At 38.6% G+C, this 19,360-nt stretch overlaps 2 protein-coding genes across 2 annotated transcripts in view; both read right to left on the bottom strand.

Annotated features, from left to right (window-relative positions):
• LOC107586266 (mediator of RNA polymerase II transcription subunit 13-like) overlaps positions 1–4,290 on the bottom strand; it is a 33,009-nt gene extending 28,719 nt beyond the window's left edge. Inside the window, exons 1-7 of the mRNA XM_016273545.1 lie at positions 4,251–4,290; positions 4,023–4,130; positions 3,223–3,927; positions 2,347–2,563; positions 2,227–2,257; positions 2,009–2,130; positions 1,658–1,700 (exon numbers count right to left, since the gene is read on the bottom strand). Coding sequence (XP_016129031.1) covers positions 1,658–1,700; positions 2,009–2,130; positions 2,227–2,257; positions 2,347–2,563; positions 3,223–3,927; positions 4,023–4,114 — 1,210 coding nt within the window. The 5' untranslated portion in view covers positions 4,115–4,130; positions 4,251–4,290. The remainder of the gene's footprint in view (positions 1–1,657; positions 1,701–2,008; positions 2,131–2,226; positions 2,258–2,346; positions 2,564–3,222; positions 3,928–4,022; positions 4,131–4,250) is intronic.
• Positions 4,291–9,905: 5,615 nt separating this feature from the next.
• On the bottom strand, positions 9,906–18,562 carry LOC107586291 (mediator of RNA polymerase II transcription subunit 13-like). Its single transcript, XM_016273576.1, has 5 exons — positions 18,526–18,562; positions 17,771–17,800; positions 16,500–16,668; positions 12,293–12,438; positions 9,906–10,090 (listed from the first exon to the last, which is right to left on the bottom strand). The coding sequence occupies exons 1-5, from the start codon at positions 18,560–18,562 to the stop codon at positions 9,906–9,908; spliced, it is 567 nt and encodes a 188-aa protein (XP_016129062.1).
• Between the last annotated feature and the right edge of the window lie 798 nt (positions 18,563–19,360).

Genomic DNA, 19,360 nt, shown 5'->3' with positions numbered 1-19,360 from the left:
TCCTCGGTGCAAGACACATGAAAGCCCGCATGGAGTTGTGAGATGGTGAGAAATAAGATTCTCTGGTCTGATGAGACCAAGATAGAACTTTTTGGCCTTAATTCTAAGGGGTATGTGTGGAGAAAACCAGGCACTGCTCATCACCTGTCCAATACAGTCCCAACAGTGAAGCATGGTGGTGGCAGCATCATGCTGTGGGGGTGTTTTTCAGCTGCAGGGACAGGACGACTGGTTGCAATTGAGGGAAAGATGAATGCGGCCAAGTACAGGGATATCCTGGACGAAAACCTTCTCCAGAGTGCTCAGGACCTCAGACTGGGCCGAAGGTTTACCTTCCAACAAGACAATGGCCCTACGCACACAGCTAAAATAACGAAGGAGTGACAACTCTGTGACTGTTCTTGAATGGCCCAGCCAGAGCCCTGACTTAAACCCAATTGAGCATCTCTGGAGAGACCTAAAAATGGCTGTCCACCAACGTTTACCATCCAACCTGACAGAACTGGAGAGGATCTGCAAGGAGGAATGGCAGAGGATCCCCAAATCCAGGTGTGAAAAACTTGTTGCATCTTTCCCAAAAAGACTCATGGCTGTATTAGATCAAAAGGGTGCTTCTACTAAATACTGAGCAAAGGGTCTGAATACTTAGGACCATGTGATATTTCAGTTTTTCTTTTTGAATAAATCTGCAAAAATGTCAACAATTCTGTGTTTTTCTGTCAATATGGGGTGCTGTGTGTACATTAATGAGGAAAAAAAATTAACTTAAATGATTTTAGCAAATGGCTGCAATATAACAGAGTGAAAAATTTAAGGGGGTCTGAATACTTTCCGTACCCACTGTATATATATATTTGGGGGTGAGGGGCTCAGATTGTCATATATGTACGTGGGGGGAGGGGGTGCTGTTGCCTGAGGAAAAAAGGTTGGGAACCACTGGCATAGATATTAAAATTTGGGATAACAACCAATAAATAGCTCACTTTTCTAGAATTGCACAGATATTAAAATTTGGTCTAACAAGCAATAAAAAGCTGATATAATAATCCTATAGTATTTCCTAATTTAAAAAAAAAAGAATTTTAAATTGTTACAAGCAATGTTATTATAGCAGTTACTGTTATAGTTAATCATTTAATATTTTGAAATAGCTTTTATTTTTATATTTTCAGTTTTTATTCTAATTTAAGTTTTAGTAATTTTGTTATATAAACTTTTGTACTTTCAGTTCTAAAATTAACAATAAACTTAAATTTAAAAAAATTTAAAATAATTTTAGTACTTCATTTTATCTGTTAGTTGCCAAAGCAACTAATTTCCAAGTTTTTCCATCTAATATTTATATTCTGATATTCTAAGATTTATATTTATATTATATTTTAAATTATAATATTTATAATATCCAATACAATATCCAATATATAAGGCATTTCTACAGATTTAACAGCATAAAGTTCAGAATTCCTACTTTCTCTATGGATAATATCAATAATAATATGAACTCATTCTAACATATACTAAACCAAACTGCTCACACACTTCCAGTAATGGTTATTAGAACAAATGTATCAGTAATGATGCAGATTTAGCAGGGGTCATGAATTGAGGCACATACAAGGCAGGGGGTCTGGCGCTGCAGGTTTTGGTTCTTTCCTACCAATTTTTTCCTCTGCTCCACCAGCAGCTCTCCTGGATCCAGGCTGTTAGGAGTAAGACAAAGAAATGCTCACTTTAATTGCTCTACTGTTCCCCTAGTTCAGCAAATAAAGAACTTTATGACCACCTAAAAGTTTTTCTAATGAGGCAGGGGATCATTAGAAAATTTGGCTTCAATTTGAATATCACCGTATCCAACAGATTCATTACTGCTGGACCTTCACAAATGTGATTCATACCAAAAAGTTACAGAAAGAAGTGGATTATGATGTAACGCTTCAGTTAAGTTAGGACCGCTAGCATTCTCACTTTCCACATCACAGGTAGCTGGCGAGCTCATATGAGTACTAACCGTCAGGTCATCCTCGTCAGAGTTAAAGAGGTTGTCCAGGTCATTAATGGACACGACCAGATCTGTCTCATGAATCAAGCTGGTGGTAGGAAGTGGTTTACTGCCACCTGACCCCTGGGCATCTGTGTGAAAAGGTGCGTTCAAGATAACCCTCAGAAACATTTCCAGAAACAATGAACGATTTTTTATCAATTTAACTGTGAGGAAATAATACTCACCATCAGAAGATGACACACTGCCATCATCCCTCTAAAAGGAAATAAATAAAAAATAAATAAGACTTCTCACTTTGAGAAACCCAACCACACAACATTTTTCTAAGAAAATCACTGCCAGACCTTATTTTTCTTCCCGGTCTCCCTCTCGGCTCCAGGCTTTTTGTCTTTATCAGAGAAAGTAAACTCCTCATCTCCTTCCTCAAAAGCATAAGGATCAGATTCACGTTCCTGGTCTCCATCGCACACAGCTGCAGAGAGATGCTGGTTTTTCTTTTGCTCGTACATCTTCACCAGGTCTTCCGACACTTTCAGAGGCCTTTTGGAGGAGGACATAAACCTGCAAAAATCACCCCAGACTATGTTACTTCTCTAGTTAGAAAAGAATCAATAATAACCAATCAGTTACACCAATACTACTTTTTGTATTTACCATGATAGCTTAATAGTTTAATACTCAGGCAGAAATGTGACACTTTATAATATTAGTAGAACTAAAAGCTTTAGATAGACCCATAACTGTAGTTTTAAAAAAAAAAAGAAATTAACACTTTAATATATACCAAAGTGTTAATTTAAAAATGTTAATATATTTGTAATCTAAATTTCTTAAATATAATCAAATTATATTTTTATAATAAAATGCCATATATCAATAAATATATTTACATAATAATAATTATGGTTGAAAACCATGGCCAGTCATAGCCACTAAATCAAAACATCAAGTGTGTAGCCAAAACCTGAAGGTGAACTCTCCTGGCGCTGACATAGTCAGTGGCCATTGTTTCAGCAGCTGTTGACTATTTATCTGTTCATTAGGTCACACAGAGTGCACCATAATATTAAGCCAGAACTGGTATTCAGTTCTACTAAGCCAAATAACTTTATATTTTTAATCGCACTTCTCAAGGTAGAAAATGTGTTGTTGGTATTTAGTGTAATAATAGCGTAATTAACACTATATCACTATTTAGTGCACAAGGCTAGAGAACTCACTCTGTAACTGACACAACACCATCCTGGCCTCCGGCCCTGTTACCATCCTCAAAAAGCATGACCACAGGAAGCTGAGGTGTGTGGAAATTCGCATTCTTGCCACCAGGCACCCTAAAGTACCTCCAGGGGTTATGTGTTGTGTCCTCGTTGGGGTTTACGGCGGAGCCAACATATACGGTGGCTTCTAGGGACTCTGGGTATGGAGGTGGGCAGGGTAAGGGCAATGGGTCTAGAGGAGAATCATCAGGGGGTTTCTGGGGCACCAGGCAGGGCTCAGAGGAAGGAGGGTAGAAGTGTTGGTGCAAGGGCGAGGAGGAAGTCTTTAGGCCGTTGGCCGTCACCTCTACACGCTCACAAGGGTGCGGGCTGAGCGGCGGGGGCTGAGGGGAGCCGGCCATCTCATCAGTTGAACCGTGCATCATTGGGGTCTTGCTGGAGGTGACATCGGCATGATGGAGGCTGGGGTAGCGGCTGTCCTCGTGGCCCTGCAGACACAGCCTGTGAACAGCATCTCCCTGCTCCACGTTGGGCTGCTCTTCACACAGAGAGCTGCGGTGGTGGAAGGGTGTCTGGGGCCTCTTCTGCTGCTTGTCTCCTTTCTCCAGCTTCTCTGCCATCTTGTGTTTGGTAGAGGGCTGAGGAGGCTGGCCAGCAGATGGAGGATGCCCTGGGGTGCTACATGCCCGCTGTTTCTGGTTCTTAAGCCTGGAATAAAAAGCAAAAGCTCAATGTCATCAACTGGCTACATTCGTTCATTAATCTTTGTTAATTACAGGTCATTTGTTGCAGCTTGAGCATACCTTGAGCAACTGCACTGTGACCTCTGAGACGACTCTACAAAGTCCCAAACAGAAGCTTTGTCCGTTTCTTCCACGCAAACTCCGTTAGACATGGTTGAAAACTTTCTCCTGCAAAAATAAACCATACCAAACGGCTGAAGTTGCTTTGTTTTTACTCAATAAATTGCCAATAAATGCCAGGTAATTTGCTCTGGCTGATCAGTCAAGCTGTATTTTTTATATTCATACTTGTTCTGGGCTCGGTTAATATTGCACTCCTGCCAGACTCGCTCCAGTATATATATATATATATATATATATATATATATATATTTGAAATTTTATTTCAGTTTTATGAGAAACGTTTTTGATATTTTATTTCAAGCAAAAATGATGGTTTTAATTTTAGTTTCCGTTTTAGTTATCTATAATAAACCTGATATACTGAATATGTTTAAACTATATTTTAAAACCAGGATAAATGTTTTCCCTATGATTGTTAGATGTATACAATTTTAAAAGAAATGCATTCATTTTAAAAAATGTAACCTCTTTCCTGTCACTTTTGATCAATTTAAGGTGTCCTTGCAGAATAAAAGTATATATTTCTTAAAAGTGTAGCTATAATATATTTGCGTGCAGCTCCTTTAAAGCAAAATGAAACTGCCTGGAGCACAAACGGTTGCATTATCTCCACTCCTCCTCCTACAACTTCCGAAGCTTTCCACACCTACAATTACACATTATTCAAAACTGTGGTGAGATCTGACCTGTGCTGATACAGGGAGTTTCATGACACTTCAACACAAACCAAACACACAAGGCAAGTGAAAACTTGGCGTGTCTCAACACGTGTATGACGGTGTTCATTTTGACAGACATTTTTGATTTAGTCTTAAGTCTTCTTGAGACAAAAATGCTTAATAGTCTTAGTCACATTTTAGTCATTTGAGTCTTTCATAGTTTTAGTCGACGAAATGTCATTGCATTTTTGTCAACTTTTAGTCAAACTGCAGTTACCAACATTTATTTTAGAAGCTATTTTATATGCAGTCTTCAAACAAAAATAGTCATTAATTCTTCTCTCTTTAGACCAAATCAATTAAGCTTATGAGAAATGTGAATCAAGTAATGAATTTGGAAAAACTTGAATAAATGACAATTTTCAATTTTGGGTGAACTATCCCTATAACAGCATAGTGAAAAGGGAGCAACTTATAAAAATTATAGTTGTTCATAAATAATTTATACCTTTAAGACGGAAGGCATGCATGTAATACTGACACACGTTCAGTTTTCACCCACCTGTTTACGTTCACTTAATTCATAACCGACTATTTACGTGAGATACTCTACACAACAGACATTTGGATGGTTGTGTGTGTATTTGAGCACTGAGAACTGATCGCACGCTGTATATGAGAACTGAAGAAGTGGAGCGTGCGCGAAAGAGAGCACTTCAGCGCGATTCGAAGACGTGACAAATTTCATCATAGTTTATCATCAGATATTAGTTTTAGCTCGTCAATGTCTCGTCTTAGTCACAGAAAAAAAATGTTCGTCAACGAATATTTTTCGTCGTCGTCTTCGTTGACGAAATTAACTGGTGTACGAGCAATAAAAATATTCACAATGCAAGAGAGTTCATATAAGTTTATAATAGGCTAATTAAGCATATTGTTAGAAGCAAGAAAGATCACGTTGCAGTTACAGTAAAAAAGCACTAGCTACATTACCGGTCAATTTCCATGTAGATAAGCATTTCTTGAGAGGATGTTTGGCTCCATTATTCAAGACAATAAAATATGAAGGGATAATAAGAATGAGTGCACTTGGCATTCAACATTATTGCTTTTGCAAATACATATAACAGGAGTCTAACATAAGCGTTAGCCCCCTTGGGGAGACGGTTAATGAACTAACACAAGCCAGACAACTGATCACAAGCCCTGTGAACGAGCTCTGCCAAAGTCAATCTTCTGCCATTAGAGTGAGAACAACTGGAATAAAAAAACAAATTAATCAATCTGTGACTGTTAGCCACTTATAATGCAGCACAACCAAGCTTCAGATAAAGAGGTTTGTCATTGCCTCTTGAAACAAGGACTCTTACTACAAGTCCTACAAAAACCATGGAATGACTTGAAACGGTTTTGACAGCAAGCTATTAACACATCAGAGCTTAATATTGTTTTTAACCTGGAATAACAACATTTCCAAAGGTGGATTAAGGACTGACGTTGATCGGACATAGGAGAACAGATTGAGAAGAAACACAGATGCATCTTGTTCAGGGTAAAACATACTGTTCCAAGCCATAATGCAAGTCACAAGCCTGTGAACTCAGCACCCTGGAGGGAACGGTGGTGATGATGTAACAAAGCTGAAAGCCGGAGAAGTACTGAATCTGGAAAACACCTCATCAGGGCCACAGTGGGGCTTCACTGAGATAATGACTACCACAAGAGAAGCAGCGTCTCAGAGGTGTTAACATAATGTAGGCCTGTGCCCTTGAGCTGAGGAGAAAACATGTGTTTGCCACCAGTCTGACTGCTGAGGCAACGACAAACCACAAAAAAGACAACAGAACAAAGGGGAGGGCCTGTCATCTTTTCATTTTCAACACTAAAGTGTAAAATTCCCTCTCAAGCCTACTGTCATTATGTGCTTCATGGTGAACACTAAACTTTCTGCTTTTATATATCAATACAACTGTGGCTTAATGCACATGAGTCAATAAAAAAAAAAAAAAAAACTAATCTGCAAATGAAAACCATGGAATGACTTGAAACGGTTTTGACAGCAAGCTATTAACACATCAGAGCTTAATATTGTTTTTAACCTGGAATAACAACATTTCCAAAGGTGGATTAAGGACTGACGTTGATCGGACATAGGAGAACAGATTGAGAAGAAACACAGATGCATCTTGTTCAGGGTAAAACATACTGTTCCAAGCCATAATGCAAGTCACAAGCCTGTGAACTCAGCACCCTGGAGGGAACGGTGGTGATGATGTAACAAAGCTGAAAGCCGGAGAAGTACTGAATCTGGAAAACACCTCATCAGGGCCACAGTGGGGCTTCACTGAGATAATGACTACCACAAGAGAAGCAGCGTCTCAGAGGTGTTAACATAATGTAGGCCTGTGCCCTTGAGCTGAGGAGAAAACATGTGTTTGCCACCAGTCTGACTGCTGAGGCAACGACAAACCACAAAAAAGACAACAGAACAAAGGGGAGGGCCTGTCATCTTTTCATTTTCAACACTAAAGTGTAAAATTCCCTCTCAAGCCTACTGTCATTATGTGCTTCATGGTGAACACTAAACTTTCTGCTTTTATATATCAATACAACTGTGGCTTAATGCACATGAGTCAATAAAAATAAAAAATAAACTAATCTGCAAATGAGTTAACTGCATTATTTTCACATAGACACTTAAGTCTGGTCCACATTACAGCTTATTCTGGCCAACAGCCAGGAAAGGGCCAGGAATGTAAAATGTAGATTCTAGTTAAATCTGAAATCAGAATTAGTAGAACAACTGCAACATACAGGAACACTACTAGAGCTGTGCGATTAATCGAAATCGCGATTTGAGATTTTGCGATTTCCTAAATCACAAAGCCTGCGATGTGGACGCGATATTACTCTGTTCCAGAGCATATGCATGACTGCCAGCCTTGAGTTGCAATCTTACTTGCCCTGGGCAAGAGTGAGCGCACATCCGTTCTCCCCAATCAGCACTGCTCTAGCCAACTGCGTAAACGCCCAACGGGAATGGAAAAAACCGGTACGCGGGACGGGAGAGAGACAGAGTGGGATTATGGCGTCTACTGGGTCAGATCGATAGTTAGGCAAATTAAAACTAAAGAAAACCGTATGCAATTTAAGCTTCGAAATGACAGACAACAAACAAAAAAAGTCATTTGCAAGAGCTGCATCACAGCGCATATCAAGAGCTCCCTTATCGGTTCTGTTTTCAGTACTGGAGAATAAAAGATACATTCTTAGATGTTTTTGTTAGTACGTGATCGTTATCTTACACATTTTATCTCCCCAACAGATTCATTTGAAAGAAGTTTATAACGCATGTTGGCTATTCCAAATTCAGAAGAGCGCACACACAGCCTGTGTCTGTGAATGCTTCTCATACTCGCTCTTCTCTGCCCCACGCGGCGTGAATCCTGCGTCACGGATGAGCCGTTCATGCTTCCTGTACTCACACAGCCTGTCTCGTAATGCTCGTTTATACTCGCACCCGGCTCCGCACCTCAAGTCTCCACGAGCGCATCTGGCAGTATGGACGAGGCTTGACGCACGCGCGCAACCGGGGTCGACCCGCGCCTGGCTCTGTGTTTAAAACAAATGTAAATTCAGTCTAACTGCTTGCTAATTTCACTTGGATGAAATGAAACATTCAGCACATTTTCCACTTGCTCTTAAAATTAATAAATCAATGTAATACTTTAATAATTGACTTAAGAAATACAGTTCTTTATTTATAAAAAATTCAGTAATTAAGTTAATTCTGTAAAAGTAGTTATACCATTATAATCTTGCCTGCTGAAGAAAAAAAACAATAAAGCCCCTTCCAAAACATAATAACAAATTTAATGGATTTCAGGGAATTTGTTTGGTTTTAATGTAAACTATAACGGTGTCTATTTGATGGATTCTATTGGTGGGATGTAATATGGCAGATGGCAACCAATAGAACAACAGTAACTCCTATTGGAATAATGCCCAAAACAAAAAGGAATTTTGTAATGGTTTAATGGAAACTATAAGAATTTTTCTGATGGTTTCTATTATTTTTTTCAGCAGGGTAATGATACCCATACTGTGCTGCATATTATTGACAATATTGAGCTGAAGCTTGACTTTGCAAATCGCAAAAATCGCAGTATCAGTCAAAAAATAAAAAATAAATAAATATTTTCCCCCAAATCGCACAGCCCTAAACACTACCTTTCAAAAGTTTAGGGTCAGTATTTTTTGTGTTTCTGAAAAAAAACTAAAAACATTTATTTGCAACAATAGAAACAATAGTATCGTTTACTGTTTATTAGTACTGTAATTTAAATTATTTTGTGAAATAACTTCTCTATTTTTCAATTTTCAGCAGCCATTATTCCAGTCTTCAGTCTTGCATGATCCTTCAGAAATCATTCTAATATGATTTTGTGCTCAAGAAAAATGTCTTACTATCATCAATGTTGAAAACAGTTGTGCAGCTCAAAAAGTTTGTGAAAACCGTGATTTTTTTTCTAGATTCTTAGATTAATAGAAAGTTTAAAAGAACAGCATTTATTTGAAATAGTCTTCGTTTATAACATTATAAAATGTTTACAGTCACTTTTAATCAAATGCATCTTTGAATAAAATAATTAATTTCTTTAAAAAAAACATCTTACTAACCCCAAATCTTTTGATAAATGTAATGCATCCTTGAACTAAGTATTAATTTCTTTTAAAAAGACTCCAAAACTTTAAACGGCAGTGTATATTATACAAATAATATAATGTACAGCCTGAAAAAAATTATATTTGAGATTTGCTAAAGAGTACATCTAACAAATTATTAGTGTTATTAAAAATTAACTAAGTGAGATTTAGATAATGGCAAAGGAAATAAGCATGATACAAATATAGGGTATCAACCAAACGAAAACAAGGCATGATTTTTGTGTGCAAAAATTCAAGACACAATGTACATGCAGATTTCATCTGAGTCTACCGATCAGCAACGCTCCTACCTTGAACCGAGCTGCTGCCCTGCTGGGCCAAAGTCAAGTGCTCCTCACTCAACAGATAGACAGGCTGGTGCTGGTTAATCTCCACGCTGGTGCACACGTTACTGTCTCCATGTACGAAGAACGTGAAGGAGCAGGACAGGTGCTCACTGCAAAGGAGAAGGAACAAAAGGAGGATTACTCGAGGGTCTAGCGTTAAAGCCTGAGAGAAAGTAGCACACTTCCTGGAGGTCTCTGGGAATGGTGTGTTGACAGCTGAGGTCTTCACAGCGTGTTTGCAGGCTTAGTGCCCGGAGAGCTACAGTTAGTGACTGAACCTTGACCAGGAGTACTATGAAAAGGTTTAGGAAATACTAGAACATTAGATCCATGAGTATCAGAGACTTCAACTTTGGGGTTTAATAAAGTGTTTAATTAAGTCCTAGAACACATAATGAACATCTCACACATGCTTTGTAGCACACATTCTCAAAGTTAACAACCCAGCACCTGTGAATGTGTGACCCACAGGCTAGAGTGAACAGCTGTTACAGTGTAACCGAACATGCAGATGATGAGTGATCAAATTCAGGCATTCAGGAAACACCAACCGAAACCACAGTTTGTTTGTTTTTTCCAGAAGCCTAAATTCTGAAGAATTGTTTGATTCTTAAAGAAAATCTGAAATGCTTTTAGAAGGGAATGAACTATGCAATGTTTTTTGCCATACAGCAATCAAAACATTATTAATCATTATCTGTGTGGGAAAACAATTATGTAATTTGCAATGCTTCATGGGAGTGGGCAGCTGCTTGGGAGCTCTTCTGCCGCCATTTCGGTTTCCATGGTAACAGAAACTTCTTTGATAAGTGGGATTTCTGCTCAGGATGCTTTTTTTAATAACACTAAAATCTTAATGACTTGAGGCTTCTTCAGAAGCTTTAAAGTCAGATTGTAATGGAAATTCACCCTGTCTCACTTTCTAAATGCATGTTATTGATCTTATGGTGAACTATTCATCGATGCATTACATTTTTGGACCTTGTATATTTAAAACATATATAAATATAAATAATATATATAAAATTCTAAGTCATTGTTTGATTTCTGTGGTAAATATACTTATAGTACAGACAAACAATGCTCTCTTTAATGGCATTTACAATCTGACTTTCTAGAACTTTACAGTGGCAGCTCTCTATTTGCATGCCTGAACACTGTAGCCCATTCTCATTCAGAAACACCAATGCAGAGAACCATCACTTCCTGCCTTTAAGCCAACAGTGCATGCATGCTCACCCTGGAGGGATCGAGTGATGACCCCTGGTAACACCAGCGGGTATAGCGCCAACATCATGCTGTGCAATGCCAGGGACGAATGAGAGAAAAAGAAAGCGAGAGAAATGGGGAAGCCTGCATTCCTCAAATGTCTGTCAAGCACTCCTAGAAGTGTCCTTACGACACGCCACCAGCAATCCACTACAAACCTCACACAGACAGATGGCACTCCAAAGCGTATGCACTACCATTCAAAAGCTTGATGTCAGTATGATTTGTTTAAAAGTAATTAATACTTTTGAATCAGTAATGATGCATTGAATTGATTAAAAGTTACAGTAAAGACATCTGTAGTAATACAAAATACTCAAACTTTCCATTCATCAAACAAATCCTGAAAAAAAGAAGAATGTTTTTTCAACATTAAGCAGCACAACTGTTTTCAGTATTGATCATAAGACGTGTTTCTTAAGCAGCAAATCAGCATATTAGAATGATTTCTGAAGTATCATGTGACACTGAAGACTGGAGTAATGATGCTGAAAATTCAGCTTTGCATCACAGGAATAAATTACAAAAAATATTTAGAAATGTATTAAAATTGAAAATACATGTGTGACCCAGGACCACAAAACCTTTCATAAGGGTCAATTTTTTGAAATTGAGATTTACATGTCATCTGAAAGTTGAATAAGTAAGCTTGATGTATGGTTTGTTAGGATAGGACAATATTTGGCCGAGATACAACTATTTGAAAATCTGGAATCTGAGGGTGCAAAAAAATCAAAACATTGAGAAAATCACATTTAAAGTTGTCCAAATGAAGTTCTTAGCAATGCATATTACTAATCAACATTATAAAATGTTTACAGTCACTTTTAATCAAATGCATCTTTGAATAAAATAATTAATTTCTTTAAAAAAAACATCTTACTAACCCCAAATCTTTTGATAAATGTAATGCATCCTTGAACTAAGTATTAATTTCTTTTAAAAAGACTCCAAAACTTTAAACGGCAGTGTATATTATACAAATAATATAATGTACAGCCTGAAAAAAATTATATTTGAGATTTGCTAAAGAGTACATCTAACAAATTATTAGTGTTATTAAAAATTAACTAAGTGAGATTTAGATAATGGCAAAGGAAATAAGCATGATACAAATATAGGGTATCAACCAAACGAAAACAAGGCATGATTTTTGTGTGCAAAAATTCAAGACACAATGTACATGCAGATTTCATCTGAGTCTACCGATCAGCAACGCTCCTACCTTGAACCGAGCTGCTGCCCTGCTGGGCCAAAGTCAAGTGCTCCTCACTCAACAGATAGACAGGCTGGTGCTGGTTAATCTCCACGCTGGTGCACACGTTACTGTCTCCATGTACGAAGAACGTGAAGGAGCAGGACAGGTGCTCACTGCAAAGGAGAAGGAACAAAAGGAGGATTACTCGAGGGTCTAGCGTTAAAGCCTGAGAGAAAGTAGCACACTTCCTGGAGGTCTCTGGGAATGGTGTGTTGACAGCTGAGGTCTTCACAGCGTGTTTGCAGGCTTAGTGCCCGGAGAGCTACAGTTAGTGACTGAACCTTGACCAGGAGTACTATGAAAAGGTTTAGGAAATACTAGAACATTAGATCCATGAGTATCAGAGACTTCAACTTTGGGGTTTAATAAAGTGTTTAATTAAGTCCTAGAACACATAATGAACATCTCACACATGCTTTGTAGCACACATTCTCAAAGTTAACAACCCAGCACCTGTGAATGTGTGACCCACAGGCTAGAGTGAACAGCTGTTACAGTGTAACCGAACATGCAGATGATGAGTGATCAAATTCAGGCATTCAGGAAACACCAACCGAAACCACAGTTTGTTTGTTTTTTCCAGAAGCCTAAATTCTGAAGAATTGTTTGATTCTTAAAGAAAATCTGAAATGCTTTTAGAAGGGAATGAACTATGCAATGTTTTTTGCCATACAGCAATCAAAACATTATTAATCATTATCTGTGTGGGAAAACAATTATGTAATTTGCAATGCTTCATGGGAGTGGGCAGCTGCTTGGGAGCTCTTCTGCCGCCATTTCGGTTTCCATGGTAACAGAAACTTCTTTGATAAGTGGGATTTCTGCTCAGGATGCTTTTTTTAATAACACTAAAATCTTAATGACTTGAGGCTTCTTCAGAAGCTTTAAAGTCAGATTGTAATGGAAATTCACCCTGTCTCACTTTCTAAATGCATGTTATTGATCTTATGGTGAACTATTCATCGATGCATTACATTTTTGGACCTTGTATATTTAAAACATATATAAATATAAATAATATATATAAAATTCTAAGTCATTGTTTGATTTCTGTGGTAAATATACTTATAGTACAGACAAACAATGCTCTCTTTAATGGCATTTACAATCTGACTTTCTAGAACTTCAGCTCTCTAGCTCTCTATTTGCATGCCTGAACACTGTAGCCCATTCTCATTCAGAAACACCAATGCAGAGAACCATCACTTTAAGCCAAACACCAATGCAGAGAACCATCACTTCCTGCCTTTAAGCCAACAGTGCATGCATGCTCACCCTGGAGGGATCGAGTGATGACCCCTGGTAACACCAGCGGGTATAGCGCCAACATCATGCTGTGCAATGCCAGGGACGAATGAGAGAAAAAGAAAGCGAGAGAAATGGGGAAGCCTGCATTCCTCAAATGTCTGTCAAGCACTCCTAGAAGTGTCCTTACGACACGCCACCAGCAATCCACTACAAACCTCACACAGACAGATGGCACTCCAAAGCGTATGCACTACCATTCAAAAGCTTGATGTCAGTATGATTTGTTTAAAAGTAATTAATACTTTTGAATCAGTAATGATGCATTGAATTGATTAAAAGTTACAGTAAAGACATCTGTAGTAATACAAAATACTCAAACTTTCCATTCATCAAACAAATCCTGAAAAAAAGAAGAATGTTTTTTCAACATTAAGCAGCACAACTGTTTTCAGTATTGATCATAAGACATGTTTCTTAAGCAGCAAATCAGCATATTAGAATGATTTCTGAAGTATCATGTGACACTGAAGACTGGAGTAATGATGCTGAAAATTCAGCTTTGCATCACAGGAATAAATTACAAAAAATATTTAGAAATGTATTAAAATTGAAAATACATGTGTGACCCAGGACCACAAAACCTTTCATAAGGGTCAATTTTTTGAAATTGAGATTTACATGTCATCTGAAAGTTGAATAAGTAAGCTTGATGTATGGTTTGTTAGGATAGGACAATATTTGGCCGAGATACAACTATTTGAAAATCTGGAATCTGAGGGGGCAAAAAAATCAAAACATTGAGAAAATCACATTTAAAGTTGTCCAAATGAAGTTCTTAGCAATGCATATTACTAATCAAAAATTAAGTTTTGTTATATTTATGGTAGGAAATTTACTAAATATCTTCATGGAGTATGATCTTTACTTAATATCATAATGGTTTTTGGCATAAAAGAAAAATCTATAATTTTGACCCATACATTTTATTTTTGGCTGTTGCTACAATTATACCCCAGCGACTTGTGACTGGTTTTGTGCTCCAGTGTCACATATACAGGTGCATCTCAATAAATTAGAATGTCGTGGAAAAGTTCATTTATTTTGTGTAGCCTAGTGAACCAAACTGAGAGGCCATTTTGAAGGCTCAGGAAACCTTTGCAGGTGTTTTGTGTTGATTAGCTGATTGGCATGTCACCATATTCTAATTTGTTGAGATGGTGAATTGGTGGGTTTTTGTTAAATGTGAGCCAAAATCACAATTAAAAGAACCAAAGACTTAAACTACTTCAGTCTGTGTGCATTGAATTTATTTAATACACGAGTTTCACAATTTGAGTTGAATTACTGAAATAAATGAACTTTTCCACGACATTCTAATTTATTGAGATGCACCTGTATTAAATGTAAAGTCATTTCACACTAATCCTGTTTTTTTATCTGTATTTTTGATCTAATATATGCAAAATTTGTAAACACAAGAGACTTCTTTCAAAAAATATACAAAAATAAATAAAAAATCTCACCAAACCCAAACCTTTAAACGGTAGTGTATATTCAGAGCTCAATGTGACCTAACAGCATTCAAGCTCACCTATCTGCCTTGTTTATGGAAAAAAACAAAGCACCAGAAAACCATGAGCCACAAATGATTATCAGGAAGAACTCTGGATGTCTGACATCTTTTCAAGTTCAGGCAGAGCTGAACAAGTGAAAGCGAAATGGTGGTTCCTGTTGACCTACCTAGTGTGAAACCGCACAGTCAGTGTTTTGTGAGAAGAGTAAGCTCTTCATTAAAACTTAGACAGAGGAAGCAGCCCCACTTTCCAGCTCTTGCATCCTTAACTGACACCGGGTGCACTGTGTGCACACCCACAGCAGGAAGCCATATCCTCCCACCCACAGACACACCACAACACCTCTGCCCTGAGGGGACCAATGACATCTATGCAAATGAGACAGACAATTAAACGGACCGCATCTTTTGCCCCTCCCTACGTGATTCGAATGTTTCACTTAAAGGTGGGGTAAGCGATTTCTGGTAGCCAACGTTGACATTTGAAATCACCAAAACAAACACGCCCCTACCCCAAAAGGGTCTCACCCCTATTTTGATAGCTCCGCCCCACACATACATACACAACCCAGGCAACGGTTATCTGTATATACATATCTATGTCTACACTGGATGCGGCGCGGCACGACAACAAATCCCTGACAGAAAACTGCTGCTGCTTTCTATTCATGACGTATTGACACAAATTTCAAATGATTTTCAATGGTCGCTTTGTCGCGTCCAGTGTACTAGACAGACTTTAGCTGTCGCGGCGCAGACACGGTGTTACTCACCTATCGAGAAGAAACAAAGCGGCGTCCAATCGCAGGCCTTCCACTCCTTGAGTTCTCTTCAGCGCTGGAAAGCTGATCCGATATTTACACGGGTCCTACTTCTTGCCTTATCACCTTTTTTTGTTCCTCAGACGTTTTCCTCTTTTGTTTTTTATCCGCCATCTCTATCTTTCTGTCGCTCGGCTCGCTAATGTCCGTCATGTGCACTGAACGCTCTCTCCTCCACATCATGAGTAGACACGCCCCTTACTGCTGATTGGCTACAAGTTTGTTTTGCTAGTCGGCCCGAATCAGTTTTCTAACGCGTTTTTGAAAAATTGCTTACCCCACCTTTAAAACAGGCAAAACAGAGCATCCCGGGAGGTTACGCGACAAAAATCGCTGGCTTCCAGAACAGGGGCTCTTCCTCACACAACAATGCCAATAGCCTGATGTCACTCGTCTGCTGCGACAAACAATGAGGATCACGCTGTTAAATGCTGCAGCATACGGCATGCATCCGCATCGCTGGGCATGAAAACACACCAGGTTATCGCCAAAATCTAAACAGCAGCCTCCGTTTGCTCAACGTCTCTTTTACCTTTTGTTGATAGGCTTCTCATCCTTCTCGTAGGGTTTGACGAACCACTTGCCGATACGAACGAAGGATCGGTTCATGAGGCAGCGCTCCAGCAGGTTATGGATGGCTTTGAAGAGCAGCGTTCGGCACTCGTAGGTCAGGCCGCTATCCCAGGAACCGTCCTCATTACCTGTGAGACACAGAGGACAGGTCAGTATTCTATTATATCCACATGCTCAACTGCTGCTGCCCCAATTAAGACCCTACACATCACTTTTTAGTTAATCATAATGTATATGGTAAAGAAAGATGTATTACAACGTCAGAACAGTAGTTCAGACTTTTATTAGCATTTTTTAGTGATAGAAAGTGACACTTTTATACAGCAATACAACTGATCAAATGTGAGGGTAAAGACTTTTAAAAATCTAACCGACCCCAAAATTTTGAATTTGAGTTTATTTCTTATTTAATGTTAGGTTAGACAAAGAAATTACTAGGCAATAACGGCTAGAAATTATATGAAGTTATACAAATATAACATAACACACAGATGATTTCTTTATAATTACAGTCTTGGTTCATAGAAAGACTATTATTATCAAGTCATTCTTGCAATTTTCACCTAAGTTAGCCAACAATAACACATCAATGGTCTGATTTGATCTGGAACTCAGATTTTAGGTTGAGCCCTGCCTATAGCTCCATCTCAGAGTGTTTGTTGTTGAAAGAGATTTTATAAGAGAACAAATAATTCAAAGAACCAGGAAATTAACCCTACTTAGCTCTTTATTGACCAAGTATTGATCGAGCTATTATAGTAATAAAAGGTGGATGAGAAACAGATGTCAAGTCACACCTTAAAAAAAGAATTAAGCCAAGCCAGCCAATCTAAATAAGCATCGTTAACTTTTCATCATTAACTACAGTTTCCTCTTTCATATGAGAGCTGCTTATATATTGAGTAAGGTATTATTTGTTATGCAAATATCAAGATAAATAAAGTCTCACTGCAGACATACTAAAATCCTTAAAAACTTTTGCTTTGACACAACTGCAATTAATGCAGTTAGCAAACCTCAACAACTGCAATATCAATAACCGGTCTATGACTAATGTCTGGAAAAACACCTCCAGTCTAACCACCAATTTAGCTATGAAAAATTCAGTATCAAGCACAGCTTAAACTCTGACAAGCAAAACATCATCTCTGACTACACGTATTTCTAATGGTGTATGCACATGTTCTGGTTTGGAAGGCATGTGTCAGTTTAACAAGCAAGCAGACATACATGATAGGTCATGGTGGACGTTAAGAGTTACTTCATGCCAACAACTTGCAGCTTGTGTCAGCCAGTTAGCTCAGCAAGTGTTTACCAACGTTAGCGAAGTCGACCTAAATAACACTCACCCGCCAGCCTCCGTCTACACAACGCAAACACACACCTGAATGTCTAATATATATTTAAAAACCGGCAGCGGTTTAGTTCGTATTAAGATCAACAGGCCTTGATTGACTGGCCGGCTAAAAATGGCTTCTGGCCCTCAGTCAGTTTCTCTCTTACCAGACAGAATAGATTGGAATGGCAGTCCTCCAGGCTCGCCCCGTTGGGTACAAAACAAGAACTCATCATCAAAGCGCAGTCCGGCGAGCCATCCTCTCTTTCAGATCCCAGGAACAGATAATGCGATGGGTTTTGGACCGGGCCTCCGTTTCTCGGACACAATCAGCAGGACGGCTTCGCGTCCAGCGAGCTAATTAGCTTAGCTCCGCTAGAGGTTACTCACTTACCAGGAAAAATTGCGCTAAAAACGTCCTGCGCGCATTTACCATGATCCGCGATGAGATATTTTTCTCCCCCAGATTTGTTACATCACACAATATGTAATTTCAGCAGACCGAGTGGGTAGGGAGGGGAATACAGCCCTCCCCTTTAGCTTAGCATAGCATCAGGCTAGCCGAAGTTAGCCTGGCTAAGCGAGGCAGCAACAAACTGTTCAAGCCAGAAAGAGTTCAGCTTCAAATTTCACTAAAAATCACTCGCGCCTTTCCAGGTCTTCGCCGGACTATCGTCAACGGCCATTCACGGAGAAGCTGGCGATGAAAGTAAAAGGTTCTGGTTTAAAAGTGCAGTTAAAAGAGGCAAGGCTGTGCTGTGCTCAGCTGTCTCTCACTGGTTTGTTTGAATACATTGGTCGCATCCTTAATGGCGGCCACAGGGACACAACTCTACTACACTCCAGTCTACTCTACTCTACTCTACTCGGCTCCGATTGGCAGCGCTGCGTCTCGATAGAGGAAAGAGTCGATGCTGGATTCCATAAAGCTCCAGAAGAGTCGACTCACCAAGAGAGCTGTCAACTTCTTCTTCTTCTTTAAATTTTACTGGCGGTTGGCAAACCAACTTAAAGGTGCATTTGAGAGCTGTCAACTCCTCTAAGGGAGATTTTTGATCTTTTAGATGGGATCCTAAAATTTAAAAGGCATGTGTATAGTTTATTGTACAAAAAATATGACTAAAAACAAAATGACTTAAAACTATGTGGAATATGTAGTTTCTATTAAGTTACATTTTTACTTTTTTTTAAACTTGTAATATTATGCATACTGTTATATGTTATTTATTTACTTATCTAATTTTTATGTGTTAATCACCAATAATGAGATTATTAGTGTAAACCTATTTTTACTTATTTTATTTTCTAAAACTTTTCACAGACTCCCTTGCGGCCCCCTGGAAGTCCCCAGACCCCAGTTTGAAAACCCCTGGTAGGCTCTAAAAAAATTTTTTTTACTGCTTTATGTCATGTGGAGTTGCAGTATTTCTACAATAAAATATTAATAAATGATAACAAATGTCCCCCTTCCACCCAAAGTAACA

This window comes from Sinocyclocheilus grahami, unplaced genomic scaffold, assembly GCF_001515645.1.
Source record: "Sinocyclocheilus grahami isolate Dianchi unplaced genomic scaffold, SAMN03320097.WGS_v1.1 scaffold79.1, whole genome shotgun sequence".
In the NCBI taxonomy this organism is placed as follows: domain Eukaryota; kingdom Metazoa; phylum Chordata; class Actinopteri; order Cypriniformes; family Cyprinidae; genus Sinocyclocheilus; species Sinocyclocheilus grahami.
This window is presented reverse-complemented; position numbering and strand designations above follow the sequence as displayed.

Bases quoted from the DNA above. Each gene is read 5' to 3' on its own strand.
- LOC107586291 (XM_016273576.1), bottom strand. From the start codon at position 18,562: ATGGCCGTTGACGATAGTCCGGCGAAGACCTGGAAAG. The intron at 16,669-17,770 runs GTATGTCTGCTT...TGTGTCTCACAG, and splicing joins CGTCCACCATGACCTATCAT to GTAATGAGGACGGTTCCTGG. The intron at 10,091-12,292 runs GTAGGAGCGTTG...ACCTTTTCATAG, and splicing joins GGGCAGCAGCTCGGTTCAAG to TACTCCTGGTCAAGGTTCAG.